At 56.7% G+C, this 19,016-nt stretch overlaps 4 protein-coding genes across 4 annotated transcripts; 2 read left to right on the forward strand and 2 right to left on the reverse strand.

Moving 5' to 3' along the window:
- The first annotated feature begins 648 nt into the window (after positions 1–648).
- BJ171DRAFT_521495 (uncharacterized protein) lies at positions 649–4,577 on the forward strand. The gene is made up of 11 exons (XM_053112482.1): positions 649–836; positions 934–1,429; positions 1,558–1,569; positions 1,709–1,809; positions 1,925–1,938; positions 2,037–2,246; positions 2,462–2,860; positions 2,992–3,374; positions 3,461–3,558; positions 3,667–3,763; positions 3,854–4,577. The coding sequence occupies exons 1-11, from the start codon at positions 773–775 to the stop codon at positions 4,320–4,322; spliced, it is 2,343 nt and encodes a 780-aa protein (XP_052962856.1). The 5' UTR covers positions 649–772; the 3' UTR covers positions 4,323–4,577.
- Positions 4,578–5,243: 666 nt separating this feature from the next.
- Positions 5,244–7,642, reverse strand: BJ171DRAFT_446277 (uncharacterized protein). The gene is made up of 2 exons (XM_053108187.1): positions 6,176–7,642; positions 5,244–5,818 (listed from the first exon to the last, which is right to left on the reverse strand). The coding sequence occupies exons 1-2, from the start codon at positions 7,615–7,617 to the stop codon at positions 5,305–5,307; spliced, it is 1,956 nt and encodes a 651-aa protein (XP_052962857.1). The 5' UTR covers positions 7,618–7,642; the 3' UTR covers positions 5,244–5,304.
- A 672-nt stretch (positions 7,643–8,314) lies between these two features.
- BJ171DRAFT_602421 (uncharacterized protein) lies at positions 8,315–14,615 on the reverse strand (the record flags this gene model as incomplete). Its single annotated transcript, XM_053115146.1, has 12 exons — positions 8,315–9,656; positions 9,806–10,924; positions 10,965–11,094; positions 11,153–11,728; positions 11,894–11,933; positions 12,050–12,133; positions 12,314–12,584; positions 12,727–12,912; positions 13,043–13,447; positions 13,656–13,943; positions 14,073–14,409; positions 14,515–14,615. 12 exons carry the CDS (start codon positions 14,613–14,615, stop codon positions 8,667–8,669), a joined length of 4,527 nt encoding a protein of 1,508 aa, XP_052962858.1. The 3' UTR covers positions 8,315–8,666.
- A 719-nt stretch (positions 14,616–15,334) lies between these two features.
- On the forward strand, positions 15,335–16,488 carry BJ171DRAFT_428463 (uncharacterized protein; the record flags this gene model as incomplete). The annotated part of the gene is made up of 2 exons (XM_053107853.1): positions 15,335–15,693; positions 16,158–16,488. The coding sequence occupies 2 exons, from the start codon at positions 15,335–15,337 to the stop codon at positions 16,486–16,488; spliced, it is 690 nt and encodes a 229-aa protein (XP_052962859.1).
- Positions 16,489–19,016: the final 2,528 nt, after the last annotated feature.

Raw genomic sequence — 19,016 nt, forward strand, 5'->3', positions numbered from 1 at the left:
GGCGAGAAGCGAGACACGCGCAGCGAGAAGCCCAAATGAAACCGAATCCAATCGGGGGCGGCGCCTTTGTCGGGCCGGATCGATCCCGCGAACAAAGACGCGCGCGCTGAGTGGTCGGCTCGCGCCGCGATAAGCCGCCTGGCTGGATCCGTCGGCTGGATTGGCTGGCTGGCTCGGTCGGCTGGATCCAGCGGCGATATGCATCACGTGTGACTCACCTGGCGCCATGCTGCCACGGAACACACTGCCACACGCCCGTGCGCGCACCAAGGTGGCACAGCTCCCAATGCGGCAGCATGGACGCGTCTCTTCTGCTGGCGGCGCCCTTGTGCTGTGGCCTTGTCGATTATTCGGTGCGCTTTGGTGTGCGATGATGTCATTCAATGCTCCTCGATGTTGTTGGGTGTTGTTCGATGTTGTTGGGTTGTTGTTCGATGTTGTTGGGTTGTTAAGAGTCTACGGGCCAACTTCCCCTCCAGTATCGGCTGATCGCACTCTTCTCTCGCATCTCCCCTCGCATCTCCCCTCGCATCTCCCCTCGCGCATCTGCGCTGCTTCGGCCGCCCATCCACAGCACCGCCGCCTTGCGCCGATAATACGGTCTTTTCGGATTCCAAGCCCATCGCGTTTTCCGGTGTCCCTCCTCGTGCACAACCTCCACCCGGAAGAAAAGGCCGCAACCAGCCCGTCCGCTGCCCTGGCCTCCTCTCTCGCCATCCGCGCTTTGCCTGCTCCGTCGCCAGCGCTGCTGTCGAGCCCGTCGGAGAGCATAATGTCGCATCCACACCAGCCGCTCAACCGCCAGGGCGCAAATGAGCAGACGGTCCACAGTATCGGTATGTTCCTCACATGTCCGGCAGCTTGCAGCGTTGGTTGGCTGAGATCTTTGCTCATTGCTTGCTCATCGTCCGTGCTTGCTCCTGCCGCTGCCAGCCTTCCTGCAGCCCCAACTCTATGCCGAGAGCCCCCTCTGGTTCGCCGTCCGCTCGGGCAACCTTACGAAACTCAAGGAGGCCATCCGTCGCCAAAGGATCACCACCGAGTATCTACTGACCGAAGGCGGTCGTGGTCCCGAGGGCGAAACCCTTCTTCATGCCGCCGTCCTGTTTCTGCCAACCGACGAGAGCCTGGAGGCCGACAGCCCCTTCCCCGACCCTGTGGAGGGCCAGCCTAACCAGCGCTCCGTCGCAAAGTATCTGATCGATACCTTTGGCCCCGACCTGGTCAACGCCGTCTATGCCCACGACCGATATCGCGACGAGACCGCCCTGCACCTCGCTGTGGTCAAGGGCGACCTCCAAATGGCTGCCTATCTCATCCGCAACGGCGCCAAGGTCAACTGCAGTTCCGTCTCGGGCTACAGCTTCCTTCCCGACGAAGTCATCGGCGACAGCCGCAAGGGCGCCGCGCCAGGCTATATGTATTATGGGTGAGTCTGCCTGCCGCTGTGGACTCGACGTCGATGCACAGCCCGGCTGTCGGACTGAACGCTGACTCATGTGTATCGCCGCTGACTCATATCCATCGACGACCACGACCTCGGCTATGACACACAAGACCCTCGGTGCTGTAAGTAGTCTCCATGGGGCTCGATGGGCTGTTCCACTCATGCAAGATCCAGGCTGTATGTCTGCGATCTATGGCAGGATGTGAGCCAGGCTGCCCGGACGTCCAGGAATGTCTCCTCTAATCACGCCGGTGCCGACAGGTCTTTCGCTGCTGTCGCAGGACGCACCAAGGTCGTCAAGTACCTCCTGAGCCTCGAAGGAAACAGCAAGCCCGATGTTCTTGCCGTCGATGACCAGGGCAGTAAGTAGATGACAGCTCCGCACGGCCATCAGCAGTCACGAATGTCGACGACCAACCGCTAGCCCGCTCACTCACCCCGCTGACTCGCCCGACTGTTCATTCACTCACTTGACAGACACCGTTCTCCATGTAAGTGCCGTGAGCTCGGACCAGAGAACACAGCCTCGCACTCGAGTTGGCTTGTACCGACTCACTCGGGTTACTGACCCATTTCTTCGCGTGTATAGGTGTTGGCCTACTGGGGTCTGTTCTCGGACAGCCAGGACGGCTCCGCCGAGTCGTGCTGGGATGTCATCTTCAACTATTGCACGGACAACCTCGAGCCTGCAATCCACCCCTCCCGGCACAAGAACAACAATGGCCACACCCCTTTCCTCACCGGTGTCGTGCGCAAGCACATCAACGCTCTCGAGTCCATCAAGGTTCCTCTTTGGGAGGTGCGTTACTTTCAAGCGATCTCTCCTTTGGCGGGACATTCTGCCCCTTGAGTGGACTCCCGCTGGGCGCCCTCCCTTTCGTCGCTCGTTTCGCGGCGCATTCCCTGCTTCCCTTGATCGTGTGCATCCACCTTTTCGCATGGCATATGCCACAAGTCCGACACGGGCATACCTGCGCTTCGCTAAATCGCGACTCTGGCACCGCCCCAACTCAGTTCGGCATGGTCAGCTCGTACATGTATCCGATCGACGAAATCGATACCTGGAGAGACCCGTCCGACGTTGATCAGGATACCTCTTCGGCGCTGGAGATCGCTATCGCCAACGCGGACTCTGATATGCTGATGCATCCCATGATGAACCTCGTGTTGAGAATCAAGTGGGAGAAGTATGCCAAGAAAATCTTTGTCAAGGATTTGGCTCTCCACATCTTTGTGGCCATCTGCATCACCGTCTCGATTGCTCTCCTGCCCCCGAACCACGGCGACTGGAACACCTACAGCACCGGCGACGCTAAGAGCATTGTTCGCGCCTGCTTTGAGGTCGCCAGTGTCCTTGGCATTCTCTTCATGCTCCTTCGCGAGTCGATCCAAGTCATCCTCGAAGGATACCGAGTAAGTCGCACGCCGGTCCGTCGCTTGTCGGAATTGCCAGCGGCTCCACGCATGGCGTCGGTCGAGGACGGCATCGGTACTGATTCCTGCCCTACTACCACTACTACCGCCTCGAATCACGACTGTGACAGTATTGGACCGGCAGTATGTGGGACCAGGTCGAGGCCTTTTCGATCTGGGCATTCATCCTAATGGGCATCGCCGTGACCGTTGTGCGTCCCATGACGATCGGGAGTGCCGCCGTCAACACCAAGTTCGACACCATCGGCATCGAGCTCCTGTCGTTCCTGGCCTGGATGTTTACGCTCACATACTTCAAGGGCTTCCCCCGACTCGGTACCCTGGCGGTTGTCTTCCACCGTTGCGTCTCTGGCGATCTGCTGAACTGGGCGGCCATCTATGTTGTCTTGTTCCTGTCCTTTGGACAGATCTTTATCCTTCAAACCCGCGACAACAGTGGCAACGCCATCACCGGATGGGGAAGCTACGGCGTCTCGCTCCTCAACATCTTTGGGTAGGCACACTGAACGCGTCGATGAGATGATGGGGTGGGGGAAATGTGCCTCCACCGTGACCCTAACACTGGGCGAAACTTCTTAGCTACATGTTCGGCCAAGGCTCTCCCATCAGCGACTTCCAGCAGAGCCAGGACCACGAGTACACCCTCGCGGCGTATTTCATCTATCAAACCGCCTCGGGTACGCTGTAGTGCAATGCATCCCGGTCCTATGTCGAGTGCATTTGTAGCTCGGCTGCTTGCCAGATGTATACTTACACGAAATCATCGGTCCGCAAACGACGAACAGCGATCGTGCTTCTGAACGTGCTGATTGCCATGTTCAACACGACTTTCTCCAAGATCTATGACGATGCCGAGACTCAGTGGCATCTGCAGTGGGCCAGGTAGGTGCTTCTGCGGCCGTGAAGCTGGAAGCCCTAGGTTGGCGATGCAAGCCCTTGGCGAGTACTGACGCCTTTGTTGCTGCCACCCAGCATGATCATCCAGCTCGATCGTCGCCTCCACAACGAGAGCGCCTCGCCCAGTGGTGGTAGTGCCATCATCCACGGCCTCCAGCGTCTGATGGGACCACCCAAAGTCCAGCTCGGAACCAAGATTCCGTTGACCAGGGCTGATGGATCCTTTGTTGGAAGCCGCCCTGATCGACCGATTCCCCCCGAGAGCGTGCGTGCCTATGCCCACTACTTTATTGTCCGTGCACGTCTGGCGACCGACAACGAGGGCAAATATGTGCAGACGCCAACGCCCATCAAGGTCATCACGGGCCGTGAGGAATACCGTGTTCCCGAGACCCGCATGAAGATCTGGAGCTCGTGGTCCGTCGTCACTTCCAAGAACACCCTCGCCGCGCTCACCCGGACGCTCTCGACCCGCCCCACCCGCGCCAACACAGCCAGCCCCACGCCAGGCAGCAGCAGCAAACACGACGAGCAGCAGCCTTGAGGCTTTTGACAGGGCCTAGACCGCACCGCTCGTATATCCATGACAGAGATTCGGCTGTCCGCTGTGTCGCCCAGTCGATATCAAAGGTCACTGCTGTTTGTCCCAGCCGCAGGGTGTTGCTTCTCTGCGGCCTGTGCTGTTGGCTCAACCTTGAAGATCGTGGTGACCGCGAGCATGTCGAAATGGTCCTATGGCGCTGGCACATTGACACCAGCTGTTGAATACATCGTAATGCAGTAAACTGGCAGAGGGAGTAATCGATGAACTCAAAGGTCTCCAAGGGAAGACCCGTGGCAGGATCGACCGTGGTGGCATCGGCCCTGTGGTGAATGGGCAGAGTCGTGGATACTGGCATTGAGGTGGGCAAAGTTGCGGACGAGGTCGTTCGTGAGGACGCTGGTGTCCTGGCAGAAGATGTGGATCGAGAGGAGGTGGTACTTGTCATTCGTGGTTCAAAGAGTCCTCTCTCAGTCGCCAGGCTGCACTGCAGTGGACTGGTTTCATCCTCGCATGATCTGACCACATACGCCGGCGTGCCCTGGCGTCCCTGGGTCGGATCGAGGGTGGACCAGAAAGCTGCAGTATGGCCATTTTCTTTCTTTTGGCGGCTGGAGAGGCGAACCTCTGCCCGTTTGGATCCAGGCCATTCGTTGCCTTTGCCATCCTTTTGTCGGTCCATCGATGCTGATCAGGGCACGCTGCCTGGTGTCGGATCGAGGGAGGATGGTCTTGGTATAGGGGGAAGGCTTGTGGCTTGCTGCCTGCATTCTCCGGTACCATGTGGCGAGGGATGGTCTGGACCGTGCTGACTCTTTCCACCATCTATGGTTGCAGAACAAGTATCGATTGTGGTGGTGGAGTAGTCGTTGTTGAGTTATCAGATGTTCTCTCGGTCGATCAACATCAGCGACTGTAATGAGTCAGCACTATTGTATATTGGATTTATTGGATGTCAAATACAATATCATTTGGTCAATATCGATTAATTGGAATCACTTTGCAAGTACACTCTTGGCATCATGGTGTTTGTAATGGGCGTTGGCTGCTTGGCTGCTTGGCTGCTTGGCTGCTTGGCTGCTTGGCTGCTTGGCTGCTTGGCTGCTTGGCTGCTTGGCTGCTTGGCTGCTTGGCTGCTTGGCTGCTTGGCTGCTTGCATGTTCAGTGTTGGGACTTGGTACTTTGGGAGTGGGACTTGAGGGGACTCGGGATCAGGACCTCCCCACTTGCCGAGCGTCTTGAGTTTGTTGATGGCACCTTCGAGACCCTGGTCTGCGGATTTGCGGCACCAGAAAATGGCTGTGTCGATGTTCTGGGGGACACCATAGCCATAATAGTAGCAGTAGCCGAGATAATCTTGTGCGTATCGATTTTCTTGCTCGGCCGATTTACGAAACCACTCGACTGCCATGGTTTTGTCCTCATCGACTCCGTATCCATTGAAGTAGCACCTTCCAACCATCCACTGCCCGTACGAGTTGCCTTGGTTGGCGGACTTGCTGAACCAGCTGCCCACAAGGTCTGAGACCAAGCGGGTGAACACATTTTCAAGCAGTTCCCACAAGGGAACAGCAGGATCGAGGAGGACGGGGTGGTGGAGGGACAAGTGCTGACACTATACTACGCTGTGATGAAAGTGCAGGGTGAGACTGCAGGGGTGGAACTACACTGAGTGTGGGAGTGGGTGCTGGGGCGGGATGTGCACCAAGTGCGAATGCTCGGAAGGCAGTGCGGGGAGCGGGTACATGAGCAGTGCTACGAATTGGAAGTGGATCCGGCAACATCGTCAACGTCAGGGCCACCTGCCAAGCCGCCTGAGGCTAAACTCTGCGTCGCTGAGACCTTGGTCGGCGGACTTGCGGAACCAGAGGATGGCAGTGTCGATGTTCTGGGGGACACCAATGCCATGTTCGTAGTAGAAGCCGAGCATCCACTGTCCGTGCCGATTGCCTTGCTCGGCCGATTTGTGATACCATTCCGCTTCTTTAGAATGGTCCTTCGTGAACCCGTCCTCCAAGTCAGAGCAGAGACCAACCATAAACTGTCCATACGAGTTGTCTTGGTCGGCCGACTTGCAGTACCACTCGAATGCCTTCTGTTCGTCCTTCGATATCCCCGCCCCATGATGGTGGCACTCTCCCAGCCACAACTGGCTATCGCTGTGGCCGTCGTTGGCGAGTTGCTCAAAGATACCCGCTGCCTTCTCGAGATCTCGATTAGATCCGAATCCATGAAACAAACACACGGCCATAAGGTGTTTGCACAGCCAGTCTTGATTCGATCCCAGCTGGCACAGCTGGAAGTAATTGTGGGATGCGAGAGAGTATGATGATGTCGAGCTCCGGTAAGCCAGACACTCGGACTCTCCGAACTTGAACTCATGCGATTTGTTCACTCGAATGATCTCGATGCCCTTCTGCTTGTCCTGAACGGTACCCCGGCCGAGGTAGTGCATCCACCCAACCATGTGGGTGGCGATGGGCTTGATGATCGGGTCGGTAGACTTGCTGCTCACTTCCTGCCAGTGGTGGAAGGCATCGACGTCACTTTGTTCGACACCATGGCCGATGAATGAGAACCATCCACGGAGGAATATGATATGGAGTCGACCATCTTCACTGCCCTGATCGGCGGCCTTGGAGTACCACTCGATGGCCACATCGAAATCTTGATCGACACCTTCGCCACTCTCATAGCAGCGGCCAAGAGCGATATGGGCCTGAGGGATTCCACGTTCTGCAAGACTGCGAAACATATCGACAGCTTTGATTTGGTCTCGGTCGACTCCGAATCCGTTGTGATAACACTCGGCCAAGTGGAGCTGGGCCATTGTGTGGTTTGTGTTGGTTGCCTTCTCCAGAAAGCGGAAGGTTCGGTGGCGCTTGACCTCCAGCTTGGCCGGGGTCACATTTCGTTGGCTATCGAGGATCCTGGCCATGAAGTAAGAGGCTGCAGCATTGCCCCGGTTCGCTTGGGCGATAAGCCAGGATGGGTTGGCTGAGTCTGGGTTCTTGCAATGCTGCGAGAGGGCGATCTGGTCGCTCGGAGTGAGGCCGATCCGCAACTGTCCTTCCAGATTGAGTAGCTCCATACTCTGACACCAGCGGTGGAAGCGAGGCACCTTGGAGCTCAGGAGAGGACGGGCTCGTTTGCACACTCGGAGGAGGATCTTGATGGTATTGTGGTCGAGTGCGGCCTGGAAGCTGTCGTTGCAGCAGATGATGGTGAAGATATCTGGGATGTGCTCGTTGATGGCCGGTCGAGCCATGTTGGCTGAATGATGTACACTGGCAGCCATGATGGACAATGTGTGGATTGAGTGGGATGTGATGAGAGTTCAAAGATGATGTCCAGACGATGATGAGACGAGACGAGACGAGATGGGTGGAATGGAATGAGAGTGGCACAGCCACCAAGCCAGGAACATGGTTGGATCCATGGATCGATTGCTTGTGTTCATCATCATTCCCACACATCCCATCACTCCATCATTCCCACACATTCCATCACTCCATCATTCCCACACATTCCATCATTCCATCACTCCATCATTCTATCACTATATCACTCCAAATCACATCCTGGAAGGCATCATATGCATCCTGTTCCTGGCCAATGTGTCTTGGGTCTGTTTCCCGAGTCCAATCGTGTCGCAATGCTGCACGAGTCAACACATCCTCGACCCCAGGAACAGAAGCCATCCCTCCCATGGCCGATATTGTGGTATCGATCGGGTCAACTCGATATTGTCGGGCTCTGGTGTCCCGTTCATGGTTTGACGAGTGTTCTCTGGATGGCCAGAGCAAGCAGCCCATCGACCCAGGTCCAGGATGTCTCGTCCCAGCCTAGCAGCAATCCAGCATCATTCCGATGGCTGTGATTGCCGATACTTTGAACGAGCAACACTTGCACCATTCGATCTCACTCGATTAGCGACAGCGTGAGTGCGATTGCGGTGCCGGGTCGTTTGGGGACTCTCAGGCACACATCCACGAAACAATCTGGGATGTCGTCGCCAAGTCGGTTGTTTATTATCATTCATGGGGCATTCTGATTTGAATGAACATAAGAAATATCATAGATGTCACAAAGACTCTCATTTGACAGAGCTCTCAGTCGAGCGATCGAATCTACCAAAAACCACCCCATTCCACCAGAACGGCACACTGAAACATCCAATCACTCACAAGCAGTCAACCACACAAGCACATCGGTGTCCAATAGGCACAGTGCTCCAACCAGTCCGGTATCCCAACACAATAACAAAAACAGAAATCACAAATCACAGCAGCTGGGCACCCGCTCGGATTGTTGTTGACCAGCACACTGGCCGGGATGAGGGCGGGCTCAGAGGGCCTTCTTGGCTTGATCCCTGGCTCGGGCCATCTTCTCGAGCTCTTCAAACTCGCCCGAGTCCTGGCACATCTTGCGGAAGACTCCGTCCTCGCGCTGCATCAGCTCAAAGGGCGTGCCAAACTCGGCCACCTCTCCGTGGCTGAGGACCAGCACCGAGTCGTAGTCGGCAATCGTGCGGAGGCGGTGGGCGATGCACACCACTGTCGAGTTGGCAAACTCGGATCCGCGGATCGTCTCCTGGATGAAGGCGTCGGTCTCGTTGTCGACCGAGGCCGTGGCTTCGTCCAGCACGGTGATGGCCGACTCCTTGAGCAGCGCTCGGGCCAGGCACAGCAGCTGGCGCTGGCCCTGGCTAAAGTTGGACCCGCCCTCGGAGACAGAGGTGTCGAGGGAGAACCCGGACGCCTCGGCGGCGGCACGGGTGTTCTGGCCCTGGACTTGGGTCTGGCCTTGGTTCTCGGATGTCTGCGCGGGCAGGTTGTCGCTCGACGAACTGCCGTCCAGCTTGGCCTGCAGAGTGTTCAGGAACCGCACGCGCTCCAGGATCGACCAGAGCCGGTCGTCCGAGTGCTCGCCAAAGGGATCGAGGTTGCTGCGGATGTCGCCCGTGAACAGAACGGGATCCTGCGGGATGATCGTGAGCTTCTGGCGGAGGTCGCGCAGCCCAATCTTGGAGATGTCGACGCCGTCAATGACAATGCTGCCGCCGGAGAGCTCCATGATGCGGAACAGCGCCAGGGTGAGCGTGGACTTGCCCGCGCCGGTCCGTCCCACGACGCCGACCTTGGTGCGGCCCTTGAACTCGCAGGACACCCCGCGGAGGACGGGATCCAGGTCGGGGGCATAGCGGACGACAACGTCGTTGAACTGGACGTGGCCCTTGGCAGGCCAGCCGGGAGGAGGACGCGATGTCTCGATGACGGCGGGGGCTTCCTGGTCAATCTCGAGGTATTCGTGCACACGCTCGACTGAGTTCATGTTCTGTCGATGGTGAGACGGAGCGAAGGGAGTGAGGCGAGACGAAGTGAGTCACCCGAACCGTCACAGCGACAGCCGCATCGAATAACACAGCGACAATGTGAGCATCGACTCCACTGCCATATCAGTCGCACTTCAACACTGGCACTTACCAGCTCCATCTGTGAGTGGATACGAACGATGCGAAGCAGACTCTCTGCGATGGTGGCTGCCCAGGTCAAGCTGAGACCGGCAAGGCCCACACCGATCAGGTCCTTGGACCAAATGATGGCGACACCGGCAGTGAAAGTGATCAACGAGGTGACCAGGGCAATCCGGACCGACAGCCACCGATTTGAGTGCATCAGCGTGCGATACGCTCGGTTGCTGGTGTCGACCTTGATCATGTTGTCCTCGATGAATCGGGCCTCGTGTCCATAGGCGCGGATGGTCGACACGCCAACGAGACACTCGCTGAAGGTGCTGTAGATGGGGCTGCGACTAATACTGTGGATACGCTTGAGCTCGCGACTAGAAGCCAGGTAGTAGATTGCAATCCTGTAGTAGATGTAGGCAACAAAGGGAATCACGGCGAGGAAGATCGGTGTCACGGTGCCGATGACGATGAGGGTGGTGGTGGCGCTCGCCAGGATAAGGAAAAACCGTGCGCATGTGTTGATCAGGTTACGGTCGATGGTTCCAATGTCCTTGGAGAGGCGGTTGGTGATGCGGCCGAGCGGGGTGACATCGAACCAGCGCACCGGCGCATACATGATGCGGGTGATGAGCTGGTCGTGCAGCTTCTTGGCAGCCTTGTAGCCAACCCAGCTGCGATAGGCAAAGTTGGTGATGATGAGAAAGAGGACGCACGAATTGATGAGGGCGTACACAAGGACACAGTAGGCAACATTGACGGACTGGCCGGACGATCCATCGACAAGGGTGTTGCTGTCGTTGCCTGAGACTGGGTTGAGGAAGCTGAGGGACAGCGGGGCCGAGAGCGTCACGGCAAACATCGTGTTGAGTTCGTTGGCATGGTTGTAGGCATCGGCCCAGACCTTGAGCCAGTAGTCGGCCAGCACTTGGGCCGATCGCTGCACAAGAATTATACCGAGGTAGGCGACGATGACACCAAAGCCGCCTGCCGCAGTCAGATAGAAGTAGTAGACGCTGCCCTGGACTGCGCCGGTTCTGGAAGCCTCGGCATCGATGAGCTTCTTGGCGTCTTCGGGCGTCTTGCCGTTGGAGTAGTTGCGGCTCAGGAGCTCCTCGTCGGTGAGGTCGACGTCGAGCTCGCCAGCAGTCGGGGTCGGACTCGGACTGGAGCGAGACTGCCTCGAGGTTCTCCTTGGCGATGATGGTCTCGACCTCGCGGTTCTGGGAGACCTCGGCGACCGAGCCATGGTCGAGGATCTGGCCCTGGTTGATGACGACGAGGTAGTCGGTGGCGGGAAGGGCCAGACTGGTGGCGTGGGTGACGAGGAATGCGGGTGCGGTCCTTGAGCAGGCCCGTGATGCACTTGTCAAAGAGATGCTTGGCTGTGGGCGCATCGACGGCTGAGAGCGGATCGTCCAGCAGGATGTAGTGGGCCCGGGAGTACGCGGCGCGGGCGAGCGAGACTCGTTGCTTCTGGCCGCCCGACAGGTTGATACCTTTCTCGCCGATCTCGGTCAGGTCCCCGGACTCGAAGGAGGCAAGGTCTTTGGACAGGGCGCAGGCTTCGATCACGCGGGCGTATCGGAGCTGGTCGTAGGGCTCGCCGAACAGGATGTTGTCCCGGATCGTGGCGTTGGCGAGCCAGGCGGTCTGGGCGACAAAGGCGATGCCGCCCTTGGAGCGGTGGCTGCGAGTGAGACGGGTCAGGTTGGCGCTGCCCTGGAGCGACTTCATTTCGCCGAGGAGGGCATGGATGATCGAGGACTTGCCGGAGCCGGTGGAGCCGCAGATGGTGCTGAGCTTGCCGAGAGGGAAGCTGATCTTGAGGCCGCGCAGGGTAAACTTGGGCTCGGACGAGTCGTCCGCGCCAGAAGCCGGCTGCTCCGAGCCGAGGAGCGGCGTGGTCTCGGAGGTCTGCTGCGACTGCTTCTTGAACAGGCTGGCGAGTCTCTTAGTGCCAGGGGAGCTGGGGCGACTTGCTGTCGGGAGCGGCAGGTGGCCTGGTGCCACTCGAACCAGGCATCGACAAACTCGATGGCAACAGGGTCGGTCCAGGGCTCGGTGTTGCCGGCGGGGTGAGAAACGGGCAGGTCGTCGGAGTAACTTTTGGAGCTCGGGCTCGTTCAGGAACTTTTCGATACGGTCTGATGAGACATAGATTTGGAAGAACTGCGAGGGGAGACGGGTGTCAGCGGGAGTCCTGTGGGTAAGAGGATGGCGACAGGATAACAGGACAAGAACGATGCCATGCGAGGAGTACTTGCCTCCGAAAGTGTGTCAGGGAAAGCCGTCAGAGGGAACTTGAGAGCGTTGAACAGACTGAGGCAAGTGAATGCCGTGGTGGCTGGATGGGAGACATGCACAAGTCGAAAGTGAGACATCAGCGCGGTCAGCACATCAGCGACTGGAGATTGCGTGGGAGGCTGAGACATATTCACTCAATCGGCTTCGAGTCGATTGGAGATGCTCCGAGCAACATACACCAGACATCCGAGGCCATGGGTGGTGCGAGCGCATCACTTACCATCCATGTCGTGGCCAGCGATCAGGGTGTAGCTCAGGAAGGTAACAACCGCAACAATCACCGGCACAAACGACCAGAGCATGACACTGAGGCCAATCGTGACAAAGAAGGAAATGAGCTCGCGGAGCTCAGCATTGCGGGCTTCGCCGATGCGCTTGAGGAACTGTGGCTCCCAGGCAAAGAACTTGATGATGCGAATGGCCTGCAGAGCCTCGAGGGTCCGGGTGTTGCGTTTGTCGGCCTTCTCCATGAGGGCCTCTGTAGGACTTTGCTGAGTCGTTGGTGATGATGCTGGTGAGGGGAATGCTGACGACCATGATCGAGAGACCGATCGAAGCCGACCATCCCAGGAAGCCCCATAATGCAGCAACAGCGATGATGATCTCTATCACCGTTGCGGTCAACAACGCTACAGCGGCGCTGCCCATGGCCAGCTTCTCGGTATCCATGGACATGAGCGAGACGAGCTTGCCCGCCGACTGGTCCTCGTCCTTCTTGGATTTGCCCTTGGCAGAGATGCGGCGGAGAGATTTCTGGAAGATTTCGTTGATCAGGACAGCACGTACGCGATAGCTCATGTCGTGCGTGGCGTTCAAGCGCTAGAGATAATTAGGACCGTAGGATTAACGATGGAATCGGATTCGATATTGGCTCATATCACCATCATCAAGGAGAGGTTTTGAGTTCCTCGCCCACGAAATGCATCCCGTCCAAGCTGTCGCAGCTTACCTGCGCATCAACCATTGCACACATGAGTCCAGAGACCAACGACATGAACACCCAGAAGAAGCCAACGGTAACGGGGCGGCCGTTCGGGTTCTGGATGTAATTCATGATTTGGTATAAGCATCCAGCGGGAGCGAATATGAGAAACGCAACCATGATACCCAAGAATAGTTGAATGGTGAAGCTGACAATCTCCATCATGAACAGGCCAGAGATGAGGCTTTTGTGCTTGTTCTTGTACTGCTCGCGGTAGACATGGTTGACTCTGGCAGACTTGTTGCGCTCGAGCAGGTCAAAGAGGTCATTCTTGGTCAGGGGGGTCTTGTAGCCGCGGCTGAGAGGGCCGTCCATCCAGACAAAGAACAGGTTCTCGAACCAGGTGGACTCGGGCTCGGGGGCAGGGAGCATCTGTGGGTGCAAATGGGAATGCCAACAGCACGCACATGTGTGGGAGTAGTAGAACATGGAGTCAGTCCTGCGATTGACATCATCGATGCAACAAGCGAGGGCAATAGCCGCACCCAGCGATGCCATGGCGGTGGCATGGAATCATCATGTGTGCCAGAGAAGGCGTCGCTGTTCGTGCGTTCGTTCGATACATTGGATCTGCACTCACCTCGGTGTTCTTGGGGCCCTTGAGCTTCACAATGTGCAGCGATTCGACCTGCTCGCGCAGACTCAGACGCAGAGCAAAGTTGGCCACAGACAGGATGGTGCTCAGGACAACAGCGAGCACGATCGGGGCGACGGCATCGCCGCTGTTGCTGAGCAGGGTGTTGTGGAGATGGAGAGCCTTGAGGACGGCACAGCCGAGGGCAAAGGGCTGGATGGGGCTGCTCAGCTTGGGGCGGATGCTGGCCGGGACGGGACCGGTCGAGGCGGCAAAGACGATGGTTGCGATGGCCTGGCGGGATGAGCGGGCGGTGTGAGTATGATGCAGTCGATGTGGGAGAGCACGATGCCGGCGAGGGCTTGAGCATGGCATCCGGCGAGAGAGTGAGAGGAGACGAGCAATGCTGCTGCGATGGCTTACCCATGCAAGAGCCCAGGCAGCCGAGCCAAAGAAGACGAAGGAGCCAGAACCAGACTGGCTCAGGTCCTGGAATGTGGTAGCGACAGAGACAGCCAGCTCGAGGACGAGGATAGCCAGACAGGTCCACTTGAGGGCCGGATTCTGGGCGACGACGGCGGGAGGAGCAGGCTGGTCGGCGGCAGGGATGGCGCCGTAGCGGTTGCGGGTGGATCCATCTTCGCTGTTGATGAGGGCGGTGTCGGAGCCGTCCGAGGAGGCGGCGGGATGGACAATGTCCTTGGCGGCCCAGAGGACAGCAGCGACGATCAGGGCCAGCGGGAGGATGCCGACGGCATAGCTGCGTGGCAGGGTCGCAGTCAACAGCCATCAGCGAGGATAGGTTGAAGGAGTTTAGCGAGCGGCTGGGAGACGCATCGCCTGGTCGCATAGTACACAGACCCACCTGTGTTCGAAGCACTGGTCGACGACGACGAAACCCTGGTCGACGACGAAACCCTGGTCGTCGACGAACCAGATGGTCGAGTTGGCGGGACACGGATACATGATGTTTGAACAAGCGGCGCTCGAGCAATCAGACCGCCAGCAGCACACGAGTCCACCATCTGCAAGAACTGCTGGGATTTCCCTCTGCTGCCCCGAGCCCTGCAACGACGCTGCTCATGATCGCGAGCATCTGAATCGCCAAGACTGCCATCGGGATGCCAACCACCGCTGTCCATCCCAGGCTCGTCCTCGGTCAGGGAAGCCTTTGAGCGATCCAGCAGAAGGCGCGGGCGGGAAGCCAATCCTGCTGTCTACGAACTTTGTCCAGATCTTGGCGGGCATCCCCCCTTCGATGCTCTCGCCTCTGCAAATCACTCGTCGACATCATCACAATCCACTCAATCCACACATCGTCCATCATGGCTGCCAGTGTACATCATTCAACCGACATGGCTCGCCTTGCCATCGACAACCACAACCCAGATATCTTCACCATCATATGCTGCAACGACAGCTTCCAGGCCGCACTCGACCACAATACCATCAAGATCCTCCTCCGAGTGTGCAAACGAGCCCGTCCTCTCCTGAGCTACAGAGTGCCTCGCTTCCACCGCTGGTGTCAGAGTATGGAGCTACTCAATCTGGAAGGACAGTTGCGGATCGGCCTCACTCCGAGCGACCAGATCGCCCTCTCGCAGCATTGCAAGAACCCAGACTCAGCCAACCCATCCTGGCTTATCGCCCAAGCGAACCGGGGCAATGCTGCAGCCTCTTACTTCATGGCCAGGATCCTCGATAGCCAACGAAATGTGACCCCGGCCAAGCTGGAGGTCAAGCGCCACCGAACCTTCCGCTTTCTGGAGAAGGCAACCAACACAAACCACACAATGGCCCAGCTCCACTTGGCCGAGTGTTATCACAACGGATTCGGAGTCGACCGAGACCAAATCAAAGCTGTCGATATGTTTCGCAGTCTTGCAGAACGTGGAATCCCTCAGGCCCATATCGCTCTTGGCCGCTGCTATGAGAGTGGCGAAGGTGTCGATCAAGATTTCGATGTGGCCATCGAGTGGTACTCCAAGGCCGCCGATCAGGGCAGTGAAGATGGTCGACTCCATATCATATTCCTCCGTGGATGGTTCTCATTCATCGGCCATGGTGTCGAACAAAGTGACGTCGATGCCTTCCACCACTGGCAGGAAGTGAGCAGCAAGTCTACCGACCCGATCATCAAGCCCATCGCCACCCACATGGTTGGGTGGATGCACTACCTCGGCCGGGGTACCTGTCCAGGACAAGCAGAAGGGCATCGAGATCATTCGAGTGAAAACCAATCGCATGAGTTCAAGTTCGGAGAGTCCGAGTGTCTGGCGGCGCGTTGGAACAACATCAAGTCCAATTCACCCGCAGCCTGCAAGTTCTTCGAGCTGTGCCAGCTGGGATACAAGCTGGATTGGCTGTGCAGGCATCTCATGGCTGTGTGTCTGGTTCACGGATTCGGAACCACCTGAGGACTGGGTGAAGGCAGCTGGTATATTCGAGCAACTCGCCAACGACGGCCACAGTGATAGCCAATTGTGGATCGGAGAGTGTTATCGATAGTGGCCACGTTGCATCGGAAGACCGAGAAAAGTCATTTGAGTGGTTCAGCAAGTCGGCCAACCAAGGCAACTCATATGGACAGTGGTGGATTGGTGTGTGCTACAACAATGGACACGGGGTCGCCGAGGATTATACCAAGGCATTCGAGTGGCGCCGCAAGTCGGCCGAACAGGGAAATCGGTACGGACAAAGCGATCTCGGTGCCTGCTATCAATATGGCTACGGTGTCCCTGTGGACGTCAATGCCGCCGTTTTCTGGTATCGCAAGTCTGCCGACCAGGGCCTCGACATTGCTATGAATAGGCTCAAGAGGCTTGGAAAGTGGCCTTGATCGATGGACAGGAAAATGGAATATATTCCGGCCATGATATTCGTGTGTACAGCCCAGTTCTCGTCGAGATAGAGTGTACGATCTTATGCTTGAAACTCGAATACATACGACAAAGTTGCAACTGACGATCCAGATAGATCGGACATTTGCTGGTAGTTCGTTAACGCTGTTCAAGCGACAGCCAAATAATATCAAAAAGTTGATCGACTTGACCAGAGAGAGCTCACCGCTCTATCATTGGTATTTCTTGTCGGGGACCTGGGTGATAATTGAGTAATTGCGACGATGTCAGTGTGGGACACGCAGGGCCGGAGTGGGCGAACTGATCACAAAGGGCATACCATGAATATAGTCGGGCGCCGGAGAATCATGATATAAGTATTGGCCACGGTGAAGCAGTTCTTCCTGCTATACAAGTCGTGCGGAACCCTGACAGAGTGGGTACCGCGACGGATCCATCCAGGCGCATTTTGACAATTGATTTCGTTCCACTCAGTTGGAGGCGAAAAATAGGAACCCGAGAAGCCAGCCGGGCTATTGCTGGCATAGACAAAATGGCCATCGCGACGAACCGCGATGATTTTGGAACCGCTGATGTCCTCGAGCAGAATTGCATCTTCGTTGGGGGATACTATTGCGGACTTGAGATTGAGTAAGGACAGTTTGAGAGTAAACTTGAGCTGACCCGTACCGACGTCCCACATATTGACGGTGTCCTCTCCCGAAACTGACACAATCCACATGCCGTCTTGCGATACAGCAACAGAGCGTATTCTGTCAGTGTGTCCACGCAGGGTTGCTTTCAGCTGGCTGGTGTCGAGTTCCCACACCTTGAGGGTTGTGTCATTCGAACCCGAAACAAACCATCTGCCATCGGGTGAAAATGCCACGGCGCTAACGCAGTCGGAATGTCCCTCATAGCTCATCTGCACCTGGCCCGTAGTGACATTCCATATCTTGATGGCCGGGTCGCTCGAGCCAGAAACGATCCACTTTCCATCACTCGATACAGCTGCCGACGACATTGGCTCCTGGGTCAGTCGGATAAAACTGTGGTCTCGGAGGATCCAAACGATTGTTTCTCGGCCAACATCCGCCGATAAAATCGTATGACTGTCAGATGACACAGTCACATAGTTCACCCAGGTTTTGTGGCCAATCAGTGTTTGTTTCAATTGACCGGAAGCTGAGTCCCATACTTTGACGGTTTGATCGAACGAGCAGGAAACGAACCATTTGCAATCAGGCGATATGGCAACGCAGAGTACACCGCTTGTATGACCCTCGCAAGTATACTTCAGTTGCCCTGTTATGGCATCCCAAACAGCAATGGATTTATCGCTCGAACAAGAAGCGATCCATCTGTTGTCGGAGGAGATAGCCGCATTTGAAAATCTCTCGGAATGCCCAACTGATGCATGAGCTGACTGACTTGCGTCTGGCTCCCACACCTTGATGGTGTTGTCGTTCGAGCCAGAGGCGATCCATTTACCATCAGGGGAGATCGCGACAGAACTGACATTGTCGGCATGACCCTCGAGGGTGTGCCGGAATTGACCCGTTGATACATCCCATATTTTCAATGATTTATCGCTTGAGGCAGATACGAGCCACTCGGAATCCGCTGAAACGGCGACGGAATTGATGCTATCTCTGTGTCCTTCAAGGGAATACTTCAGCTGACCAGTAGCCAACTCCCACAACTTGACAGTTTTGTCGTCCGAGCCAGAAGCAACCCATTTCCCATCGGGAGAGTAGACAACGGAGTTGATGGTGTCGGTGTGGCCCTCAAGGTATGATTTCAACTGACCAGTGGTCGCATCCCACAACTTTATGCTGTTGTCATCCGAGCCAGAGGCAATCCGCGCGCCATCAGGAGAGACCGACACAGAGTTCACAAAGCCTGTGTCTCCTTGAATCGTGAGGCTGGGCAAGCCTGTAGTGGCATCCCACATCACGAGTTTGTTGTCAGCGGGTTTGATAAACGATCCATGCCCGGCTATGATTGATTTGCCGTCGGTAGAGATTGCCACGGAGGTCACAAAATCTGTGGCCCCATCGATACTAATGATGAGCTGGCCCGTGGCGGCATCCCACACTTTGATGGTCTTGTCCTCCGAGGAAGAGACGATCCACTTGCCATCCGCTGAAATGGCTACAGAACTCACAGATTTTGTATGTCCTTCGAGGGTGTACTTCAGCTGACCCGTGGTGGAATCCCAAACCTTGACGGTGCTGTCGATTGAGCCAGAGACAATCGTCTTGCCATCGGGCGAGATGACAAGTGAGCTCACTCCACCTTCATGTCCAGTAATTGTCATCACACACGGATCCCAGGTGGGTGCTGGACCGGCTGTGACCAGGAACGGGATCTTGTCCTCGAGTCGGTCGGCATATGTCTTGTAGATCGCCGTCTCCTTCGGTGTGAATGCATACCCCGAGTTGTAGACCTGTGGTGCACTCTTGATGATCGGGATCGGCAAACTCGCGGATGAATCGATACGTGTCCTTGACCAGTTCCTTCGTGG

Source organism: Polychytrium aggregatum, assembly GCF_025602895.1.
Source record: "Polychytrium aggregatum strain JEL109 chromosome Unknown BJ171scaffold_47, whole genome shotgun sequence".
Taxonomy (NCBI): Eukaryota; Fungi; Chytridiomycota; class Chytridiomycetes; order Polychytriales; genus Polychytrium; species Polychytrium aggregatum.